We start from the raw sequence: 23,541 nt of genomic DNA, 5'->3' as shown, positions 1-23,541 counted from the left end.
CTCATTTTACGGGTAAGGAATCTGAGGTAGAGAAGCTTTCAATATCCACAACTATTTCATCCTGCACCTTGTGGTAGGCTAAAATTAAATACTGGTCCTTCTTATGACTGAGTCAAAATATTTTGCTGCCTCCCCACGCCTCCCTTTTTTCTGCAGTATTGTATGTAAAAATGCTTTGATAAGTTTATCAATGATTTGCCACTATTACTGTAGAATAATTAAAGGCACCTTGTAATACTTTTGGGAACGTGAGTTTTAAATGCAGATATTTCGAGATATTGTACACTTGTTTTTACTCGCATGAACACACTACGTCTTCTTTATTCAGGCAGGATCATTTTCATATCAAATGCTATTTTCGATCTATATTTCTAAATATAATACTATTGATAGTTACTATCAATGATGTGATAATTACTATTTACTGAGCATTTGCTATGTACCAGGGGTTGTTTTACACGTATTGATACATTTATGTGTCCCAATAACTGTAAGATGGATGCTATTGATATTATCCCCATTTTACAGGTGAAGAAACTGAGGCACACAGAGGGACTGAGTTACATGCCTGAGGTTTTAGGGGCAGCAAATGGCAGAGCCAGAATTCAAAGGCAGGGACTTGCACCCCTGAAATGGTCTGCCATTTGCTTCGTGAGTGGGCATGGTGACCTTTCTTTCCTGTGGTTAATATTTATTGACAATTCAGAGAGAGTTAGGAAGTTACTGAATATTCCTTCCTGAGAAATGCCACTAGCTGTAACCTGACTTTCCCATTTTGGCCCATTTCCTTTTAGTCCGACCCTTTCTAATGAGAACCTGGGAGACTGATTGAAATATCCTGTTTCATATTCACCCTGCACTTTTTTTTTTTTTTTGCTGTAAAATTCTTCATCCACCCCTACACTAACCTATGTGACCGTTATACTTCAGATGAGAGAAATCATGTTTACTTCTCCCTCAGCATTCTAGTCATCAAGTCACTAGTTTCACCAGTGGAATCCTTTTGGCATTCCATACGCTGACTAGCAAAGTGTGGATTGTTGGTCAAGGTCTGGGTGGCAGAGGGACTTGTAGGAACTGCTTCTGGAGAGTGGCCTTTCTGCTTCAGGTTTGCTGACTCCTCAGAGAGTTCAAGGTCACACTATTGGTGCACACACAGTATCACACTGCTTTCCCTGCAGTGTATTAAACTGAGTTACAGACCTCGTAACAGGCAGGCCCAATGCTCCTCACAGTTCATGGAGACTTTGGGGTTTGGTGGCAAGCGATTAGCTTTGGAGTCACTTCACTCATGTGGCCTGCTCCTGTTTTCCCCAAATCTCCTGGGAGTTAGTCTCTTACTGCAAGGAAAAAAAATAATCCTCCCACACCACTTGCAATACCTCAGTTTTGGAAAAATCACTTAAAAAAATACTGTGAAGCCACCCATGCTGCATCAGTGCTGAAGGGTCATTTGGGAAAAGGCAGCGTCCAGACGCTTGTGGGAGGTAGGATTTTTATGGGCTGTTTGTGTGTCCAGTTTCGCAGTCTTCAGAGGACTCCTTTGGGGCTGTCAATGAAAACCATTGAACCTGTCAAGTTGTTGTTTGCCAGGTCTCCTGGAAAAACACACTGACAAATCACAGCACTGGGCTGGTCAAAGAGGATCATACTAAAAAAAGAAGAAAATGGATGGCCCTGCTCTGGTGTGAGGCCAGGGCTTGGTGCCATGGCCAAGTTCCCTGGTGAGAGAGGAGTTTCCACCATCGGAGGCTTTCCCCACCCTACCTTACACCATCCAGTCTGCAAAAATAACTCCACTTCCGGTGGAGCCAAGTACAGTCATTTGAAGGCAACGTAAGCGAAAGGAGCAGGTAGTGTTGATGCTTGAAGAGAACGTCCTGATGAGGGAGGGGAAAAAAATAGAATGAGGAGAAGGCCATCCAGCAGCAGGGAGATTTTCCTGGATGTAGGAGAGCTGCTTGACTTCCAGTTTCTGAAGACCAGCTGAGGAAACCTAAACCTATAATGTAGGCAAAGCCCTCCTTGGGAGTCTCTTCCCTATTCCTCCTCACTTTGCCCTCTCTGAGCTAACAGCGGGTCCTGTCTCAGTGCTCCTGTTTTGTCCATGCCAGACCCCATTGGGCCGTCTCCAGCATCCATGACTGCAGTATCCCTACTCACCATCAAAGCTGACCTGATCAATTAAGTCACACTCATCTGTTAATGACCACAGTAATTGAAATTTACATTCTTTAATGGGTTGCAATGCCTTACAAAAAATAAGCCTTAAGAGGTGGTCTTTTAGATATCAGTGAAAAATTAAGAACTTTTAGGGTGGGAGAGGTGTCCTCTCACCTCAAATAGCATAATCACTTCCTCATTCGTAGAGAGCAGTGCAAACTACTGCCCATGGGCCAAATCCCACCAGCCTCTTGTTTTTGTAAATGAAGTCGCATTGGCACACAGGCACGCCCATTCATTTACGTTTTGTCTAGGGCTATTTTCTTGCTGCAATGGCAGAGTTCAATAGTTGCAGCAGAGATCTTACAGCCTTCAAAGCTGGAAAACTGACTATCTGACCTTTTACAGAAAAGGTTTGCTGAACCCTAGTGTAAAGGGAAAGCTGATTTATATAATTATTTTGAATCTTCCTCCTTTTCTGAACTCTAATTCCCGATATATTTCATTAGATTTTCATGTGTGTATGCATGTATGACATAAATAAATCTGTAGTCTCCCTTCCTTGATTATACCTCTTCGTTTGGATTTTTGTTTTATTGAATTGCTTAGACCTTTAGAACAATGTCTGAGAATGGAGATCAGAAGTCCCAGACTAGACCCCCACTTCCACTCTGTTCCCCTACAATCCATTTTCCACTCAACAGCCAGAACAGTCTTGTTAAAATGTGAACACGTCACCCTCTGTTTAAAATCCTTCAGTGACTTTCCATTGCTCTCAGAACAAGACACACAGAAATCCTGACCTTGGCCACCAAGCCCCAATGTGAACTGAGTCTTGCTTCTTCCTCCAGCCTCATCCCTCAGAGTGCTCCCCCTGCCACCCTGTGTCCTGCCCACTCTAGCCTTTTTTCAGTTTCTTGCGTGGGCCCTACTTCCTCCTGCCACAGTACCTTTGCACATATTGCTGCCTCTACTTGGTATGGTCTTTCCCTGCCTCTTTGCTAGATTAACTCCTCCCACTTATCCTTCAGGTTTTAGCATTACTTCCACAGAGAAACCTTCCCTGACCCCCTAGGTCAAATCCCACTGTCTTCACCCAGAGGTCCGTATGCTTTTCTTGGTGGCACTTGTCACAGTTGCAGTTTTCTATTTCTTTTTGTTTTTAGGAAGATTAGCTTTGAGCTAACATTCGCCACCAATCCTCCTCTTTTTGCTGAGGAAGATTGGCCCTGATAAGCAGCGTGTAGGTCCATGCCCCTGATCCGAACCGGCGAACCCTGGGCTGCCAAAGCAGAGCGCGTGAACTTAACTGCTCCACCACCTGGCTGGCCCTCTAGTTTTGCATTTCTTGATGTTAATTTTTGTATCACATCTTTGTTTCCCCACTAGACAATAAGCTCCCTGAAGGCTGGACTTATTTTGCTTTCCAGTGTATCCCTAGTACCTAGCATGGGGTTAAGAATTTGCCTGGCAGCTTCTCTGTAAACATTTGTGGGTCAACTGGGATAATGTATGCAAAGGCATGTTGACTACCATAAATCACGGTACAAATAGAAGGGATTATTGCTATCAAGAACAGATGAGGAGGAGGAAAAGTAATTCTCTTTAGATGAGGAGGTTCTATAGACAGTTTGGGAACATAAGAAGGGAGATATTGGGATAGAGTCTTCCTCTGCTTGTCTGGAAGACAGCACGGAGAAATCTAGAAAAATCTTAGAAATGTGTTCCAGAGGATATACTTCTGATTTATTCTTGTTGATGGAAGCCATTAAAATCTCTATCTACCTGACATTTTGGTGGTCAGTTTCAAAATACATTCACACATGCACCTAGAGAAGAAGAGAACTTCTCCAGGGAATCCTAAGGGAGAAAAGAGTTCCATTTAAAATATAATTTTAAAAAATGAGTATTTATCCAACCCTGGCGTCTAATTTGACCTTTCTAAACATTAATGTTGTAACCACAAACAAATGGCAGGTTCCAGGACACTAGGGAAAAGTAAGCTTTTAAAAAGTCTGAAAAAACATCATTCAGGGGAAAAACTAAGTTAGAGTGGGAATAAAGTACAGACTGTAAGTGAAGAAGAGGAAAGAAAAGCATTTTAAGAAATGACCTTCTTCTGGCTTCTGAGTTGCACTGAGCGGTTTGATGTCATTAGCAAGATGATCCTATTGATTTTCTTTTATTCATGTAGTAAACAAATGGAAATCTAAGCATTTTACCACTCACAGTGCGTTGTTTCCTGTAGTTATAAATATATCTTGTACTCACTTATCCTGGGCAGCCACATGAGGGAAGTGGTCTTGGGCTATGCCCCTTAACCCTTGGGTGCCTGGCATGAAAGGCTTGTTTTTCTTGTTAGACCTCTCCTCTGGTAGCAAGGAGCGATGGATGGAGGGGAGGGCTAGAATACATCTCAGTAATCCACTCAACAGGTCACAGTGTCAAATGACTCTCTCGGGGGTTATCACCAGCAAATGCCCAGAGATGGGCTGCAAACTCTGCCAAGAGTCTACCCTGTGGCCTGCTGGTCCCTGCGAACATCTTGCTGAATCACTTTATGAGTGGGGCCCGTGGACCATGCAAAGTCTGCAGAGTCTGCTTATGCAGGCTTCAGAGGGAGTGGATTAGAAGAAAATGAGGCAGGCTTCAAAGAGAACTAGCCCAGGCCAATGTCTTGTACCCAGTGGGCCCTTAAATGGGGACTTGCAGTACTTGTAGAAGGAAGAGAAAAAGCACAAAGTGTGAGGGGAAATAATGAAATGAAGGAAGAGTAGATAGAGAGGAAGAGAAAGAATGAAGAGGGGGGAAGGAAGAAAGAAGGTATATAAGTTAATTTATTCCGTATAACAAAACACACCCAAGTTTTTATTGGTTCTAAGCCACAGTCATTTCAGTAGTTCCCAGTTCTAGAGTCTGCAATCTGGGCTGGATGGTCCTGCTGGTCTCAGTTGGGCTCACTCACACACCTGTAGTCAGCTGCCAGCCAGCTAGCTGACTCTGTGCCTGGCGGTTGGTGCAGTGGCGGTAACTGGGCATGTGTCTTTCACCATCTCGCAGGCTAGCTCAGGCTTGTTTGCATGCTGACCTGGTGGCCTGAGGTCCCAAGAGCAACAAGAGAGAGGAAACTTCCGTGCTCAAGGCCTTTTCAAGCTTCTGCTTGCTTCACATTTGCTCATATCCCGTTGGGCAAAGCAAGTGGCAAGGCCGGCCCACATTCAAGAGGTGGAGAACTAGACTCCACCTTTTGATAGGAGGAGCTGTAAAGTCACATTGCAAATGGACAGGCACACTGGGATGGGGGAATTTATGGCCAGTTTTGCTTTCTACCAAAGGAGGGAAGGGCTAGAAATTTTTTTTGCTGGTAAAGTCGGCAGAGACACAGCAGTGTAGAGGTTGAGTTTGAGGCTCTCACAGTGAATTAAAAAATGATATTAATAAATCACCAAGTTCCTATCTTTCACAGTTTATCTGTCAAATATGGCTAGATAATAATGTAGCTGCCTACTCATTTCCAGTGGGAACAATAGAAACTTTACGGTTTCCTCGTCTTTTACTCCCTGGAATTGGACTGAGGAGTAGTAGAGTGTTTAGTACGTCTCAAGTGGCAAGTATATTTGGAAATAGAAAAATTTTAATGTACAAGCCTTAAATTCTAGCCAAAGTGTCAAATATACAACAAAAACTTAACAAAGGAAAAATTAATATGGTGGTTTTCTTAGTTACTTGGTGGGACCCATCCTCCATGTACAATTGTTTGTTTTTCCCTCATCCATTTATCTTTTAGTCATATTTTATTTCATTATTGAAAGTACAATATCAAAACATAGTTTAAAGAGAGGGAAATGCCCAGCATTTCTTGCTACCCAGTGGAAAGAGAAGGTAAGAGTTAATTAGAAAATATCAGGCATGGCAGCCAGGATTGATCTGAGGTTGTGGTAGTTATCTAAATTCAATTTTCCTAGTGAGATGTTTTCATACAAATGGAAGAAAGTTCACCTCCAGTTAACTTTGTATGAATACAGCTTAATGTAAGACTTGCATTAAAAAAGCAAGTATATAAGTATCCTTTTTGTGAAATAGTAAATTAATGCTCTGAGAAAGAATTAATTGGTATATCCTTGCATATGCATTTACTTTTAAGGTGGTAAGTGTTTATACCCTAAAGAAAGTCATGCCTTGCTTTTTTTTTTCTGCCCAAAGCCCCAGTACATAGTTGTATATCCTAGTTGTACATCCTTCCATTTCTCCTATGTGAGATGCCGCCACAGCATGGCTTGATGAGCAGTGTGTAGGTCTGCCCCCAGAATCTGAGCTGGCAAACCCCAGGCCACTGAAGCAGAGTGCATGAACTTAAGCACTTGGCCACAGGGCCAGCCCCTCATGCCTTGTTTTGAAACACCTTTAGTTCTGCCACGTCACCATGTTGGGTGGAGGGCTGTGGTTGCCTCACCCAGATGGTTGGGTCTAGTGATCAGGGAATCATTTGAAGGTGGTCTCTCACCATGTGGTCTTTAACACCCTCTTCTCCAGTTCTGGGCAGAGGTAACCTGCAGCATTCTAGCCCCTGGCATCTGTTTGGCAAGCCTTAAGCTAGGTAAGGGGAGGGAAGGAAAAGAGGGAGACTAGGATGAAGGAAAGTAGAAGAAAGGAAGAGGGGAAGAGAAGACTGGAGAGAGGGGAGGAGAGAAAAAAAGCTTTCACTGCTGCAGAAAAGTAGCATGGTCCCAACAGTTGCAGGAGGTCCATCAGCTCCTTTTTCTGGCCTGGTTCCTTCCACCTTGACATGCACCTCATCAGAGTGACTAAGAGGTCATCTTTTCAGATGTTTCAGAAAGCAAGACCAAAAGCTCCCTTAGTCACTTCTATGATATAACAATAATCGATAGCAGGACTTTCTTCCTCCTCCCTTGGATTGTGGTTTAAACCACCTTTTATACATCATCTCTGCCCATGGTAGAGATGGAGAATGCCATTTTCTTTCTGTGAGTGCCTTGTATACATAGTGGATATTATTCATAATCCATCACAGCCTCCATTTGGACATGCAACGCGGATTTTTCCCAGCCTGTTTGCAGATGATATTTTAAATATGTTCCATCAGTTTTCTGCTCCATCTCTCTAGGGTCCCTTCTGGTTATTCTCTGCTTTGCTCTTTATGCTTTAGCAACATCAAACTGATTCCAAGTCCTGCCCACTCCATGCCAGTCTTTGGCTCTGTGTCTTGGTTTAGGCTATTTCCTCCTCTTTGGAATGTTCTTTCCCATTTCTTCATGTAAAGGGAGTTGCACATCTTTTAGGACTGTTACGTCCTTGAGGAAACTTTCCTGGATCCATTTCCCAGGGCACTGGCTTAGGTGCCCTTCCTCGGAGCTCCCAATATGCCTGTGACAGAGCCCGCAACTGGTTCATATGGCACTTCCGGAAAACCTGGCATTCTGGATTTAGGCTCTAACGGTCCTCATGGCTGGGCACCTTTGTGCGGGGTGCAACCTGCACAACCGTACAGAGTGGCCCTGTTTTTTAGCATGTAGTAGGCATTCAGTAAATGTTTGTTGAATGAATTCTTTTTCGAGTTTTCCAGAGCCATCTCAGAATTTAACTCCTCTTGAATGGTGGTATCCAGAACTGAACAAACCAGTCTGTGTAGGTAAAGGTCCTATTAGGCAGGGTCTGATCAGTAATGGGGCCACCACAAGGTTCTAGAACCACTCTTGTTTGTTCCTCCATGGCAATACCTACCACTCCACAGCCTGCATATCCTAGACCTTCTGATGTATATGCCCACAAACCTAACCTTCCCCATTGTTTCCATCTGTGCCATTTGCTTTTCCTACTAGTGTGGAGAAGCTTCTCTTTGCTTATTTCTGTCCCCATTTCCAATTTATCAAGGCCTCTTTGTCCTCTGGTCCTTTCTCCCATGGTGTTGGTGTCATCACAAGGAACCGTGAGCCATTCTCTGCCCCTCATTCTGGGCCACTAAATAATCATTAGGTTCTGAATGAAGCACTGAGCCCTTCAGGATGCTGCATATCACCAGGGTTTTTTTTTTCTTGGTCCTTGGACTGGCATCACATTACCCCAGAGGGCAGTGGGGCAGCTGCCCAGGGCTGCTGTTACCTATGCACTTTGCCCCTTGCTTTGCTTATTATCCCCAGGAGGCATGGGCCCTGTGGCCAGCACCCAGGGCCTCTGAGCAGCTTATGAGCACAGGAGTTCTGATTCTTGGATGCAGCCTCTCTAAGAGCTTCCTCGGCACTGGAGCAGGGCTTTAAGTACATACAGAGATAATTTCCTTCCCACTCAAACCACTAGTACAGTCTGCTTGCCCTGTTTTTTCTGGTCACGCTGGTATTACCCTGGGTTTTAGCCAGCTTGATAAATAGAGGAAGTTGGATGCATTTCCAGCCTCCCTGATGTCATGGTTTGGGGCAGTCTGCAACTGTGGGAGGTTTCAGTTAATCCTAGCAATTGGTGAGTTTGCTGTTCTCTGAGAAGCTTCTCTGTTCCATGCTATGTCTTACATAAATCGATATGGTTCCTTTTGTGACTTGCCCTTTCTTTTCAATGATGTAAGAAGCCCAAACATTGGCAGTCACTATGTTTTGTTACTGGAGTGCTGGTGCCAATGGGATCCTGATTCCTGTTTACTTTCTCTAGGAGATAAAGGATGGTGGTGACAGCAGCAAGGAGGGATCCAGAGGCTGAAGGATGTGCAGTTCTTTAATTAAGTTTAGGCCTCTGTGTCCATCAGCTATTTTCACATCATTGCTTTTGACATTCTTTTCCACAACTTGCTCAAGTGAGTTCCTGCTCCCCTGCTGGGAAGCTGGTTTCTTGGCTCTGAGACCAGAAGCCTTTGTGTTCTCAGTTGGGCCTTTCTAATTGTGTTAGAGCAGGGCCAGGGGAGATGGCATCCTGCTGAGCAAGTGATGGCATTACCTCCCATTTAGCCCCTCTGAGCTTGATTTCAGAGCTCTCTTTGGAGAACCTGGATGGCTTGGCCCTCCCTCTGTTCTGCTTTTCTTCGCTAGAAGAAATATATTTAATTGTATAAGTAATACATGAATATGTGTCTGTGTTCTATGGAGTAAAAATTGGGCTTCGTTCTTTCCCGTATCACACTCCTATCTGTGGAGACTTGGTGGGTTTCCTTCTAGGCTTTTCTGTATGCATTCACATTTATCACTGTATAAATAAGCACACACATATGTATATGGCTTTCCTTGTTTCTTAACATATCCTAGTATATATATTATTAAGAAACTTGATTTTTTTCACTTGAATTACATGTACTGACAATCTCTATATGTCAATACATATAGATCAATTTCATTTTTTTAAGCATTGCATAATTTTCCATAATATAGATGGATCATCATTTATTTACCTATTCATCTACTGATGAATACTTAGGCTTTCTTTCCCCTCACACAAAGTTGCAATCTCAGTGTTTATATATTTTTGTGTATATGTGTCAATATTTCTGTAGAGACAATCTCTGGAATAGAATTTTTGGATCAAAGTGTATGCATATTTAAAATTTCAAAGCATAGCTAAACTATTCTCTCAAAGTTTACATTTCCACCAATGGTGTATGCAAGTGTTCATTTTCCCACATCCTCTCCAGCTTTGGATGTTATTAGGATTTTTATATTTTTCACCAAGTGGGCAAAACAAAATAAAAATTGCATTGTTTCTTGCCCTGTTTTTCTACTTGAAAGTGTTCCAAAGGAGCAAAGAGAGCCTCATGTTGTTTATTAATAAACTGGATTACCAGGAACCGTTAAGTGTGTTTTATTGTGGTTATCAATAAGCTTTTGGAAGAGGAAATGTGGTTGAGTTGTGAAATTTCATCAAAAATCCCTATGTAGAAAATCCTCATTTGCACAAATGTTAAATGGAATTATTTCTATATTCAAGTCATAATCAATTTGTTTCTTTGAATGATGTTTTTTGGTTATTAATCCTACATTCATTCCACGTTGAGCATTTATTCCATCTTTCATTTCATATTCTGGATCCCTCCTTGAGCACTGAACTTGTGTCTTAATCTGTTGACTGAAGCCAGAAGCAGATCAGCTGCTTCCAAGATTACTCTATAGATTGTTTCCTCTTGCAAATCTTGATTTGAAAATCATTACGTCCGTATTTAACATGAGGAGATACCATTGTGTGAAGTGACTGTCATCTTCTAGCTGATAGCCGTACCAGTGTTTTGGTTTTGAAGCAAAGCACGATGGAATATTCTGAAAAATACAAGTTGGATTGTCAACACTCTCTGCCTTGGGTGGGCACACTATTTCCTTTCCCCACTGCATCTGCCTTGTCCTTCACTCATGTCATTGCCAATGCCCCCACCTTCCCCTTTCAACTCTGAGCCAAACTTAATAATCAATAGAGAGTTATTTATTTAGCCCCTCTGTGGAGAAAGAATTCTGCCTCTGGCTTTGGGGGCACAAGAGACGTAAATGACCCAGTCCTTGGTATCAAGGAGTTTAGGTTCTAGGGAAGTTAAGTCACAAAAGCATGAAGAAATATCTAACAAAGCATGGTCTCTAAAAGGGACCACCATGCCCCAGATCTAACCACTTCATTGTCTAGTGCCCCTATGATACTATTAATGAAGCCTGAGATGGAGCAGTAATACAATGCTAGTAAAACATTAACAAGGTCAGTCCCAAAACTAGCTTTGGGCTTGTTTTCCAGTTTATAATAAGTTCCTTAAGAGCAGCATTTGCATCCTCCATTTCTTTTGTAACTCTACTGCCAAATTCAAGTCTTGGTACACAGCAGGGGGTCTGTAGGGCCTCTGCCAGAAGGGCTGACTGCAGTATTGAAGCATTATGGCACCAAGAAGACTCACTTTTCATTGATCTAATTTTCTTTTCTCTTCTTCACTTTCAGGTTTGTGCAGAGTCTCTCCATCTTCTCTTCTGAACTTCCTGTCAGGTGAGTGAGGCTATTTGTATGTGATATGTTGTAGAAATGATGAATGTGTTTGCTTGGGTTTTTGTTTTCCTTTCAAATTACCCCCCTTCATTCCATATCCCCATCCCCGTAACTACTTTATTCTTTTTTGTTTTGTTTGTTTTGTTTTTAACTCCTCATTCCCACTTGGAGCCTTCTTTTTCTTCAGACATTTTCTTTTCCTTGGGGATTCTATTGTTGACTCATTTCTTCTTGGTAATCCAATTGTTTTTAAATAGGTTTCAGTAATGGGTACAGATTTTGAAATTACATGGTGCAGTAAAATCCTGGGAAGGAGACGATTGTTGACATGGAACTCTTTGGGATTTTGTTTCACTGTTTTCCCCTTTCCTTCTCCCTGGACTGGCTTGCCTACCTCCAACAGCTCTTCTCATGTTTTTGTTTTTTTTTTTTAAAGATTTTATTTTTTTCCTTTTTCTCCCCAAAGCCCCCCAGTACATAGCTGTATATTCTTCATTGTGGGTCCTTCTGGTTGTGGCATGTGGGACGCTGCCTCAGCGTGGTTTGATGAGCAGCGCCATGTCCGCGCCCAGGATTCGAACCAACAAAACACTGGGCCGCCTGCAGCGGAGTGCGCGAACTTAACCACTTGGCCACCGGGCCAGCCCCTCTTCTTGTGTTTTGAAATGAACTATTGAAATATTCTCTCTCTTACCTAAAGTGCTGTGCACATGCAGCTTCCAAAGCTTCCTTCCTATTAGATTTCTGCTCCCAACTCCCTTGTACATAAAAATTCTGAAGCCACTCCTGACCTGCATTTCCTGTTTCCTTTGAGACTCATAAATAGTGGCTATTTCTGGGATTTTACTGGTATGAAAGAAATCTTCTAACCAATGCAAATATTCATTATAATTAATATAAATTATAATTATCCTATTATAATTTAGGTGATAAATAACACACATAGTTATTATAATAAGAGCTAATAAGTTATTGTTATAAACAAGGTTAAAATGCCTGAGCAGGGTCATACAGCTAGTAAATGGCCAAGCTGGGACTTGAAACAGGAGTTGGCATGGTGATGACAAAAGCAAGGAAGGGCAGAGAATATCAGTTGGTGGTTCACTTTCCTTAGTACCTCACTTCCTCTCAAATATGATCTCCTGATGATACAAACCATGTGCTTCTGCCCCATCTCTGCCTCCACCCACCCTGTGCAGGCCAACACCTTGAAGATACTTTTAAGGAGAGTCTCCTATTTCTCTCCTCTACATATTGATAGAATTATTGTGCAGCAAGAGATTCTGGACCAAGTTAATTAAAAAATCTTTTCTGAGTGCCTGCTGTGGGTGAAGTTGTGGGATTTGGTGTGAGGTGGAGACCAAGTCTGTGTAAGAGAGGATATTGTGTTCTGGTGCCCTGTGTTTTTTTTGTCGTTGTTTGTTGTTTTTGTCTTTTTTTAGGCCAAGTTGAGTCTCATGAACTATGAAGAGAAAGCATCTTTTAAGTTAAAAGATGGTCACTATTTATTTGGCCACACAAATGACCAATGAATCTAAGTAGTGGCTGTAGGCTATTTATTTATTTAATTGCAGTAACATTGGATTATAACATTATATAGCTTTTGGATGTACATTGTAATATATTTCGAATTCCTTGTAGATTATATCATGTTCACTACCCAAAAACTAATTATAGTGCATCCCCTCACATGTGAGCCTAATCGCCCCTTTTCCCTCCCCCCTCCCCACTTCCCCTATGGTAACCACCAATCCAATCTCCATTGCTATGTGTTTGTTTGCCGTTGTTTTTAATCTTCTACTATGAGTGAGATCATATGGTATTTGACTCTCTCCCTCTGACTAATTTCACTCAGCATAATATCCTCAAGGACCATCCATGTTGTCACAAGTGGCCAGATTTCATCATTTCTCATGGCTGAGTAGTATTCCATTGTGCAGGCTGTAAGCTCTTGAGGGCAGGAAGGATATCTGTCTTGTTGCTTGTGGTATCTTGATTCCCTAGCATAGCACCTTGCATGTAAAAGAACCTCAATAAATATTTGTAAACTAGATGAATGAATGTAGGAAATAATTCTGAAGTCTATTTACATTTAGTACTGGAGTGTACTATAAACTTGTCTTCTAATTATGCTTGTGATAATAGCTAACACTTCTTGACTATACTAAGACCTTCATTATATTACCTCATTTCATCCCTACAGGAACCCTATGATGTCGATCCTATCAGTACCTCCGATTTTTCAGATGAAGTATTTAGGTCCAGAGAGGTTAAGGAACAGGCCAAGGTTACGCTGTAAGTGGTGGAGCTTGGATTTGAAGGCAGGCAGCTGGCTCTACCATGCATGCCCTTGCACCCTATGCTATTCGGCTTATTTGTGTGTGTTGAACATATATTTACTATGAGCATTGAGGGAGGAGCCTGAAGAGGGAGGGGAGAGAGAGAAAGTAGGCTGTTACTTTGCCCTGGGTAATTCTCACATGGGTAATGGGAGATTGCAGGTAGGACAGTGGAGAAATTTGGAGATGAGTGAGGGAACCAAAAAATATAACACCTTTCACAAGGTTTTGTGAGTGTTTACTTTAAGTGCATAGTTTATTTCTAATCTTGCACATCTGATATTCACTTGTTTTATTGAATAAAGCTTCTTTTCTTCTGCATTAGAAAGCACTTAATGCTTATTAAGAAAATCATTTTCCACTATAAAGACGAAACAAATAATTTTCCTTCCGCTTGTTCCTAGAGACCTGAAAGCTTCATATTACAATCATGCCATGCAGTTCACTATTGACTTTGCTTTGTGCTATGACAAATGATACACAGAGCTGCCGTCTTGGAGTTCATAGTCAGCACTCACCAGTTAACCCAGTTTCTGTCGTCTTTAAAACATAGTTTTCTTTGGCATATGGGATGCTGTTTCTCTTACGACCGCGTTGTTGGCTTTAGTTCTGGGTGACTTTATCTTCAAAAAATTTTATTGCTGAAGTTCAGAATGGTTCCTTTTGTCCTATATATTTATTCAAATTACCCCAATAAACAAGATTTGAAATTGCTGCTAGACATTTTTGTGAGCATTCCAGAGAATTCTGTAAATAGTATCATTTGATTTATAAAATGGAAAAAAAAATGTGAGGAATTGTCAGGTTTTGGCACCAGTGTTATGCTAGCCTGGTAAAAATGAGTTAGTCTGTGGTCTCTTTCTCTATTCTTTGAGTTCTTGTGAGATTGGAATTCTTGTTCTTTAAAACTCCAGTGAAAACATCTGGGCCTGGAGTTTTCTTTGTGGGAAAATTTTTGAGACTTTTAATGGTTCTACATTTATTCAGGTTTGTTATTTCTTCTTGATTCCTTCTTGGTAAGTTATATTTTTTCTAGGGATTTGCCCCTTACTATCTAGATTTTCAAAATTATTGAATAAAGTTGTCCCTAAGATCTTTTTATCTTTTTTATGTTTATAGCATCTTCAATTATGTTGCTTTTTAAAAATTCTTTCTATTGGTTATTTGCTTACACTCACTGCCTCCCTTTCCCTTCCCCTCCCTCCTTCCCTCTTGATTTTGCCAGAATTGTCTTTCCAAAGAACAATCTTGGCTTTGTTAATAACCTTTCTTTTATGTCTTTTTTTCTGTATCATTATTTTATGCTTTTATTTTTATTATTTCCTTTCTTTTCCTTCTTTGGGTTTATTTTGCTGTTCTTTTTCAAACTTCTTGAGAAGGAGCTTAACTCAATTTTGAGCCCTTCTCTTTTTCTAATATGTAAATTTAAAATATAAATTTCACTTTAAAGGTCTTTAGCTCTATCCCACATTTGATATATAATGTTTTTATTATTGATCAAGTCAAATATTTTCTAATATACGTTATAACAACTTCTTTGACCCATGTTATTTGTTAAATAACAAATTTAACTTTTTGTTATTACAGCTTAATTGTGTGGTAGTCAGAGAACATGCTCCTGTCCCTTTTCCAATTCTGTAAAATGTTTTGAGCCTTCTTTTATAGCCTGGTTGGTTTTCATAAATATTCCGTGTGCACTTGAAAAGGTTATATACTCTGTAGTTGTTGAGTGGGGGGGGGTTCATATATGGTCTTTAAGTCCAGTTGGTTGAATGTGTCATTCAAATATTCTATATCCTTAGTGACTTTCTTATTTGAATTTTATCAATTGCTCATAGAGGTGTGTGAATATCTGTCAATATGATTGTGAATTTGTTCTATTTCTCCTTGTATTCTGTCAAAAATACTGCTTTGTGTATTTTGAGGCTACATTATTAATTGCATTCATTTGTAAATTTGTTCAGTCTTCCTATTGAATTGAACCTTTTATGAATGAACCATTTTATTCATAGGTAATGTTTTTTGCTTTAAAGTATAATTTGTCCGATATTAGTATAAACTCTAATTTTCTTTTAATTAGTATTGGCATTGCATATCTTTTCCATCCTTTTATTTTCAAACTTTCTGTATCATTATGTTCTAGTTGTGTCCTTGTAAATAGCATATAGTTAGATTTTGTATTTTTTTCAGTCTGATAATGCCTTTTAATTGAATCATTTAGTCTGTTTATATTTAAAGAATCGTTGATTTGTATGCGCGTTTACCATCTTCTATTTCCCTAACCATTCTTTGTTTCTTTTCCTCCCCTTTCTTGTCTCCTTTCAGATTGACTGAATATTCTAAATACCACTCTTCCCCTCCACTAGTTAGGAAGATATATGCCCCACTTCTATTTTTAGTAGTTGCTATAGAAATTACAATATCTACTCAACTTTTCAATGTCTAAAGATAATCAATGCCTTTAGCCTCCTCTAGGATAATACAAGAACCTTGAAAGACTTTTAATTTTTTAATTTCAATTTTTCATCTCCTAATTGATATGTTATATATACTTCCTATATAATATACTATAATATAATGTATATAAATGTATATATAATATAGCTTCCATACTTTTATTCTATATTTCACTTATCCCTGTAGGATATTATTATTATTAATGTTTTGTATAGCCAAAGTTCACTTAGATTTGCCAATATATAGTGCCAACCTTAGCTCTGGGCGGCTGGGGCCTCTGGCCTGTGTCTCATGCTTTAGAGGTCCCCTCTCTGGCCCTTCCCTAGTTGTACCCCTCTCTAAAGGGCAAGAAGTTTGTGACACCAAGAAGACATGCCTGCCTGGAACCTGCCTTCTTCCTCCCCCAACCCTTGCTTCGAGATGTTCTGCAAACCCAGGACCCTGGAATTCCCTGTCCAAACATTCTATGCCTTTTTCCAGGACCTGAGGAAGCCTCTTCCCTAGGGCAAGCCATGCTGCAGGTGTACCTACTTTTAGACCTAAGGGATGGCCAAGAGATAGCTGCTTGCAAGAGAGAGGGGAGTTTGGATATGTGGGCTGGAGTGTCCACATACATGTGCACAAAGCCTCTTGTAGTCTGAGATGGAGTAATAAGGACAAACTGGGCCTCCTTTTAAACTCTTGTCCTGTATATTACAAATGGTAGGAATGGGCCTGGCCACATACTAACCACTTTCTTTGTTCTTCACCCTTGTTGCATTTCAGATCTTATATCTTTCGCCAGAATACATCTTTTAGGATTTATTTCAGTGAGGATTTGCAGTAGTGAACAATATCATAGTTTTTGTTTGTCTGAAAATGTGTTTATTTTGCCCTCATTCTTGAAAAGTATTTTCATTAGGAGTAGAATTCTAGGTCAGCAGTTGTTTTCTCTTAGCACTTTGCATAATATTTCACTGTTTTCTGACTTCCATTGTTGCTTCTGAGAAGACAGCTGTCAGTCTAACAGCTGTTCCTTTGAAGGTTAACTGTCTTGTTTTCTCCAGCCACTTTCAAGATTTGCTCTGTCTTTGATTTTCTTCAGCTTCACTATGATCTATCTAGGTGTAGATCTCTTTTCATTTATTATAGAGATTCCTTGGGCTTCTTGAATCTGTGGATAGGTGTTTTGCACCAGTTTGGGGTCGTTCAGTCATTATCATTTCAAACATTGACTCTGCCCCATCCTCTCTGAATTTTGTTTAAGTGTATGTTAGACCTTGTATTTCTTTTCTCCGCGTCTCTGATTTTTCTTTTGTGCTTTGTATCTGGAGCTCAAGTTTGCCTGATTAGGCCTGTACCCTCTGGCATCATTGGCTCTTTTGCTTACGTTACCTCCCTGAGTTTGTGCTTTGGCTTCACCTTTGGCCTGACATTCTTTTCTATCTTGTCAGCTCTTTGATATATTTAAGAAAATGCTTTCAATATTTTAATCATGATTTTTAATTGCTTTCCGCGGAAGGTTTGGCCTAAAAACCTAACCCAACACATTCTTGGAACACTGAAGAAATTTTTTTTTCTGAGATATTTGCTGTATTAGGGTCTTTCAGTAGAGTTCAAATCAAAATTTAATTATGCTTTTACTAACAGTTTCCTGATTCTTTTTTTTAAGTAGTTAAACATATAACTGAGACTCTAAAAAAACCAGCCCTGGGATTCTCTGACTTCTTTGACAGTTGAATGATCCAAGTCACTTGCTTTTTCCCCTTTTAGTTCTTGCTTTATCTGCACTGAAAACCTCTTCAGTACTTCCCTTTTAGATTTCCCCTTGTGCCAGTCTTGTTACCCAACACTTATCATGACTCAGTGTAAATATCTCAAAGGCACAAAGTTTTCTAGAACACTTGAGGAACAATTATCAGAGCTCTTGTTACTCAGGTCAAAAATATCGATCATTGCATACACCATAGCAGCCATGCTGTAATCAAATTATGCCAGTTCCCAGAGGTGCCCAGACCTTCCCTACAGTGGTATCAAGCTAGTCCCCCTCCTGTTAAATCTTACACTTTAATTATTCTATATCTACATAAATATAGATTTGTCGTTTATTGCCATTCAGGGTTGCACTGATGATATAAACTTTTTAAAATATGATCGTGATACTATTTAATGAAATTAAAGAGATCTAGAACAATTTCCTGGAGAGGTACAAGCAGGACCATGGCATACAGTCATGTAGCTTGTGCTCTGTACAACCCTAGGGGTTGCCATTTACATCAGAGTTCACAACCCTAAAAGGGGACCCTGGATCGAGATGAACCTGGGATAATCTTTAATGAATGGTTGTCTAGTGTCAAGGTCTAGATTTTACTGTTTAAATGCTGGCAAGGAGTTTTCTTTGTAATTGGTGCTATCTCATCAGCCATCCTTGGCATTTTGAAAATTTGCCAAGAACCAGTAACTGTTCAAATCATGTTTGTTGATGACCTAGATAGCGTTGCTAACCCAACCAGAAGATGAAGAAAAGTTCCAGCTGAAAAAGATAAAAATGACTTTTATGTATAATAAGTAAGAGTTACCAAATCCACAGATTTCCCTCTTTGACCAATGATCTTGGAGACCTTATGACTTAGGATGTTCTCTAGTTTATGCAGAAGGCAATAGGAGCTGCATTATTTCAAATACCATAAAACTTTTCCCCCTATTGGGAAATATTTATTCAGTTGAGGAGATATATTCCAGACTTGACAACTGAAAGCAGTCTTTTCAGTGGCATCCGGTCTGTAGTAAGTTCTTCTTGATCCATATTCTCTTTTCAGGATGATTGCTGGAATCTCCCTTCATTCTGGCCTTTCCTGCCATCATTTGGGAGTTGAGTACAAGCTCTCTTCAGTGAAAAGGCATGGCTTCTTTTGATCAGTGGACCAAGTCACAGCACATAGTAACCAGTCACTATGTACTATGACTAATTTAACTTTGACCATGTATTATACACCACTTAGGTCCTGCTCTAGGAGCTGGCAAAGCTCAAGAATGAGTTTGCAGAAATTTTGAAATTGTATAATAGCATTTTGAATTTGTTGACTCATTTCACCTGATGGACTCAAAAGAGTTTACTTCCAAGGAGACAAATTCTCAGGAGGCCAGCACTGTGGCCTGGTGGAAAGAGTAGGAGTAGCACCAAACAGCCAAATGACCTTGACCCATCCCCTAGAGCACGTTGGGCCTCTTTCTTCTTCTGTAGAATGAGAGTTTGAGACTAGGTGAATCCTGAGTTCCTTTCCAGAAATAAACTGCTCCGATACTCTTTCCAGAACTAAAATTAGAGACTTGTGCAATAAACCTTCTAAGTCAGCTCTGTGAATCCCAGGGAGAGTTTTTTTTGTAGAGGTGTAGTTCACTAAATAAATATAGTTGTTTTTAAAAGAAAAAAAGAGCAATGCTTTTGGAGGGGGAACTGAGTTCAGCAACAAAAAGTGGATTAATTGTTAAACTTTTAAATGAAACTTTTTATGACATACATGCAAGTTACAATTCAATGAATTTCAGGAAGTGAACACACTCATGTAACCAGCACACAGAATATTACCTGTACCTCAGAAGACCCCTTGTGCCCACTTCTAATTATTACACCTTCTCCCCACTTCCAAGGATAACCACTCTCTTACTCCATCGATTACTTTTGCCTGCTTTTGTTCCTCATGTGAATGGAATCATGTACAGTATGCATTCATTTATGTCTGGCTCCTTTATCTAAGATATATTTCTGAGATTCATCAATATTGTTGTGTGTAGCTGTAACAGACACTTAAATTTTCCTCCAGAGAGACTGCTACATCTTTGCACAACTATATGAACATTCTCGTTGGAGTGACTCATTTGGGAGGATCAATAATATGCCATTATGAACAGAGAGAGGATAAAATTGCTGAAGAGGATGGACAAACCAGAGCATTTTACCATATGAACATAATGTCTTATTAATATATAATACAATTTATTGATTTAAAAAATGTGAGTCCTCTTTGGAAGGAGGAGGATTTATCTCCTGGTCTGAGACATTATCATGCCATGTCCAAGGAAAGAGTCACCCCCCTGGTACTGGCGATGGCTATTAAATTACAGGATTCTTAAAGACTGCCAGCTTTTCCTTGAGACTGAGAAATCATGATTTATCCCCATCTTTCCATGCCCTCCTCCCTGTAATCCCTGCTCTATCTTACCTGCACATATTAGGTGCAAAATTGGTATTTGTTGACTGAATGAGTGAAAAGTACAGCTAGCATTTATGGTGCCTTCACAGTGCCAGCCACTGTGTGAAGGTCTCTTGTTCACTCACCACAGCAACACTATCAGGTTGGTGTTATCACAATTTGCTAGATGGGAGATCTTGGCTGTTGGAAATAACTTGTCCGAAGTCATCTGATTATGCGTGGCAGAGCCAGGACCTTTGAACTCATGCTCTTTAATCTTCACCACTGTTCATGCACACTCTATCTCAGGCTGGCAGAAGCTGCAGTGGTGTCTGGGTTCAGGGATGCCCTGTGGCCAGGAGCTCTGCCAGCTGAGAACACACAGCCTGGTCTGTCCTGGCCACTTTTCCTGTGGCCATGTAGAGGGTGCCTGCTCAGTGGGCTCTCACTGCCCCTCCGCTTGTGCCTGAGCCCGTGGGTGGGTTGTGGTTTCCTGGCTGCCTTCTTCCTCCCTCAGCACCCCACACTAGCCTCTGCTGCTGGTGCTGACTGCTCGTCAGAGGGCTCTATTGGCCAACTCCTCTACCATAAGAGGAAGGGACACAGTCTTACCATTTGCAGTTATCTCTGTGTGTCAAGCTCCCCCCAGCCCCTGCCCCACCTCCACCACATGTATTTCATCCACTTAACTCCCATTCAGCCCTCACATCTCATCAGGTATGTATTGGTCCTCAATAGATATTTGTTGAATGAATAAATGAGTGGTAAATGAGGCTTTTAAATTCAGTTCTGATATAAACTTTGCTTTTTAAAAATGTTGACTCTGACCTCCTGACTACTAAAAATGCAAGCAGTGATAATGCACTGATATGTAATAAATAGGAAATGCAATGTACCCATCCTATTACAGCATAAGACATAAATAGGAGTAGATTATTTTTAAGATTCTGTAACCCCTTCTGATTCTTAGCATAGTTTTTTTATTTTATTTTATTTTTTTCCTTTTTCTCCCCAAAGCCCCCCGGTACATAGTTGTATATTCTTCGTTGTGGGTCCTTCTACTTGTGGCATGTGGGACGCTGCCTCAGCGTGGTTTGATGAGCAGTGCCATGTCCGCGCCCAGGATTCAAACTGACGAAACACTGGGCCGCCTGCAGCGGGGCGCGCAAACCCAACCACTCAGCCACGGGGCCGGCCCCAGCATAGTTTTTAACCAGCCTGTATATGGTGGTCATAATTACATTTGCAGTGTTTTGTGTTTTTAATTTCTTCTCTTGATATTTTGTATGTGTTGATGTTTTCCATAAATTCACACGGACTACCTTGCTATCACTTTTAATATACTATCCCACTGGGTGGTCTTCTTATAATAAACATTGTTTTTGTAACCAGTGCCCACCTGGCCCTGTCATTCTCTGGAGCCAGAGAAATTTAAAGGAAGCGGGATTGCAGGTTGCTTTGAGGAACTGACCTTTCGGGTATTGCTCTGTTGTGACTAAGGCAAGCTATGATGATATGATTTCTCCTTATTTTATTCAAGGATGTTTTTCTTTGGCGGGCACTGTAGCCATGTTGGCAGACCTGAAGAACTTTTACTGACATTCAAGATATTCCTTGTCATCATTTGTCTCCATTTTGTTCTGGTTACATCCCTGGAAGGTAAGGTGCCTGTTTCCTTCATTTTTTTTTCTGTTTTATCTGTGTGTGTGTTTATTTAGGATTTTTTTTTACTGTGGTAAAATAAACATAACGTAAAACTTACCATTTTAACCATTTTTAAGTGTACAATTCACTGGCATTAAACTATATTTTGTGCAACCATGACCGCTATCCAATTCTAGAACATTTTTATCATCTCAAATAGAAACTCTGTACCCATTAAACAATAACTCCTATTCCTCCCTCCCCCAGTCCCTGGTAACCTCTATTCTTTCTGTCTCTGTGAATTTGCCTTCTAGGTACCTCATATGAGTGGAATCACACAGTATTTGTCCTTTTGTGTCTGGCTTATTTCACTTAGCAGAATGTTTCCGAAGTTCATCCGTGTTGTAGCATGTATCAGAATTTCATTCCTTTTTAAGGCTGAATAAGATTCCATTGCATGTACATACCACATTTTGTTTATCCATTCATCGTTGATGGACATTTGGGTTATTTCCACCTTTTAGCTATTATAAATAATGCTACTATGAACGTTGGTGTACAAGTACCTGTTTGAGTCCTTGCTTTCAATTCTTTTAGGTATATGTAACCAGGAGCGGAATTGCTGGGTCATATGGTAACTCTATGTTTAACTTTTTGAGGAGCTGCCAAACTGTTTCCCACAGCGTCTGCACCATTGTACATTCCTACCAGCAAGGCACAAGGATTCCAGTTTCTCTATATCCTCACTAACACTTGTTATTTCTGTTGTTTTGATAATGGGTGTGAAACGGTATCATTGTGGTTTTGATTTGCATTTCCTTAATGATTAGTAACGTTGAGAAGCTGTTCATGTGCTTACTAGCCGTTTGTATATCTTCTTTGGAAAAATATTTATTCAAATCTTTCGCCCATTTTTGCATTGGGTTGTTTGGGAATTTTTTGTTGTTGAGTTTTAGGAGTTCTTTATACATTCTGGATATTAATCCTTTATCAGATATATGATTTGCAAATATTTTCTCCCATTCTGTGGGTTGTCTTTTCACTCTCTTAATAGTGTCCTTTGATGCACAAGAATTTTTAATTTTGATGAAGTCCAATTTATTTTTACTTTGTTGCCTGTGCTTTTACTGTCATATCCAAGAAATCATTGCCAAATCCAGTGTCATGAAGATTTTCCCCTATGTTTTCTTCTAAGAATTTTATAGGTTTAGCTCTTATGTTTAGGTTCTTTGATCCATTCTGAGTTCATTTTTGTATATGGTGTTAGGTTAGGGTCCAAATTCATTCTTTGCATGTGGATATCCAGTTTTCCCAGCACCATTTGTTGGAAAGACTGTTCTTCCCCCATTGAATGGTCTTGGCACCTTTGTCAAAAATCAATGAGCTATATATGTGAGGGTCTATTTCTGGTGTTTATTTGTTTTTAAAAGTATCTACTTGAAGGCATTTCTGCATCAGCCAAATGAAGCAGCATGGTTTTTAGAAGAGGATCTTTAGAAGCTTATGAAACAAGGAGGAAAGATACCTGAAGAAGGCGGTAAAAAGGCCTGAAATCCTGAGGCTGCAATATCTGTGGGTACAACTGCCGAAAGAATACAGTGCTATGCAAATGTAAAGAATCGTCATTAGGAATGTTATTTAAGAGGACATTATTAAAGACACACACAGAAATACCTTTCTTATTCAGAAGAGAGTGGCAGGACCAAGAAATCTTCATTGGATAAAGCAAATATCTACCAGCAGCAAACAAGAACATAAAACACATGCACACAACACACACTCACACTCACACACACGTACATACATGCATAGAA

At 40.3% G+C, this 23,541-nt stretch overlaps 1 protein-coding gene across 2 annotated transcripts in view; it reads left to right on the top strand.

Moving 5' to 3' along the window:
- ADGRG2 (adhesion G protein-coupled receptor G2) overlaps positions 1–23,541 on the top strand; it is a 113,387-nt gene that overhangs the window by 23,812 nt on the left and 66,034 nt on the right. For both annotated transcript variants that reach the window (XM_005614029.4, XM_070258032.1), the window contains exons 2-3: positions 11,071–11,115; positions 21,624–21,742. In XM_005614029.4, coding sequence (XP_005614086.1) covers positions 21,625–21,742 — 118 coding nt within the window. In that variant the 5' untranslated portion in view covers positions 11,071–11,115; position 21,624. The remainder of the gene's footprint in view (positions 1–11,070; positions 11,116–21,623; positions 21,743–23,541) is intronic.

The sequence above is a fragment of the Equus caballus genome, chromosome X (assembly GCF_041296265.1).
Source record: "Equus caballus isolate H_3958 breed thoroughbred chromosome X, TB-T2T, whole genome shotgun sequence".
NCBI classification, from domain to species: domain Eukaryota; kingdom Metazoa; phylum Chordata; class Mammalia; order Perissodactyla; family Equidae; genus Equus; species Equus caballus.
This window is presented reverse-complemented; position numbering and strand designations above follow the sequence as displayed.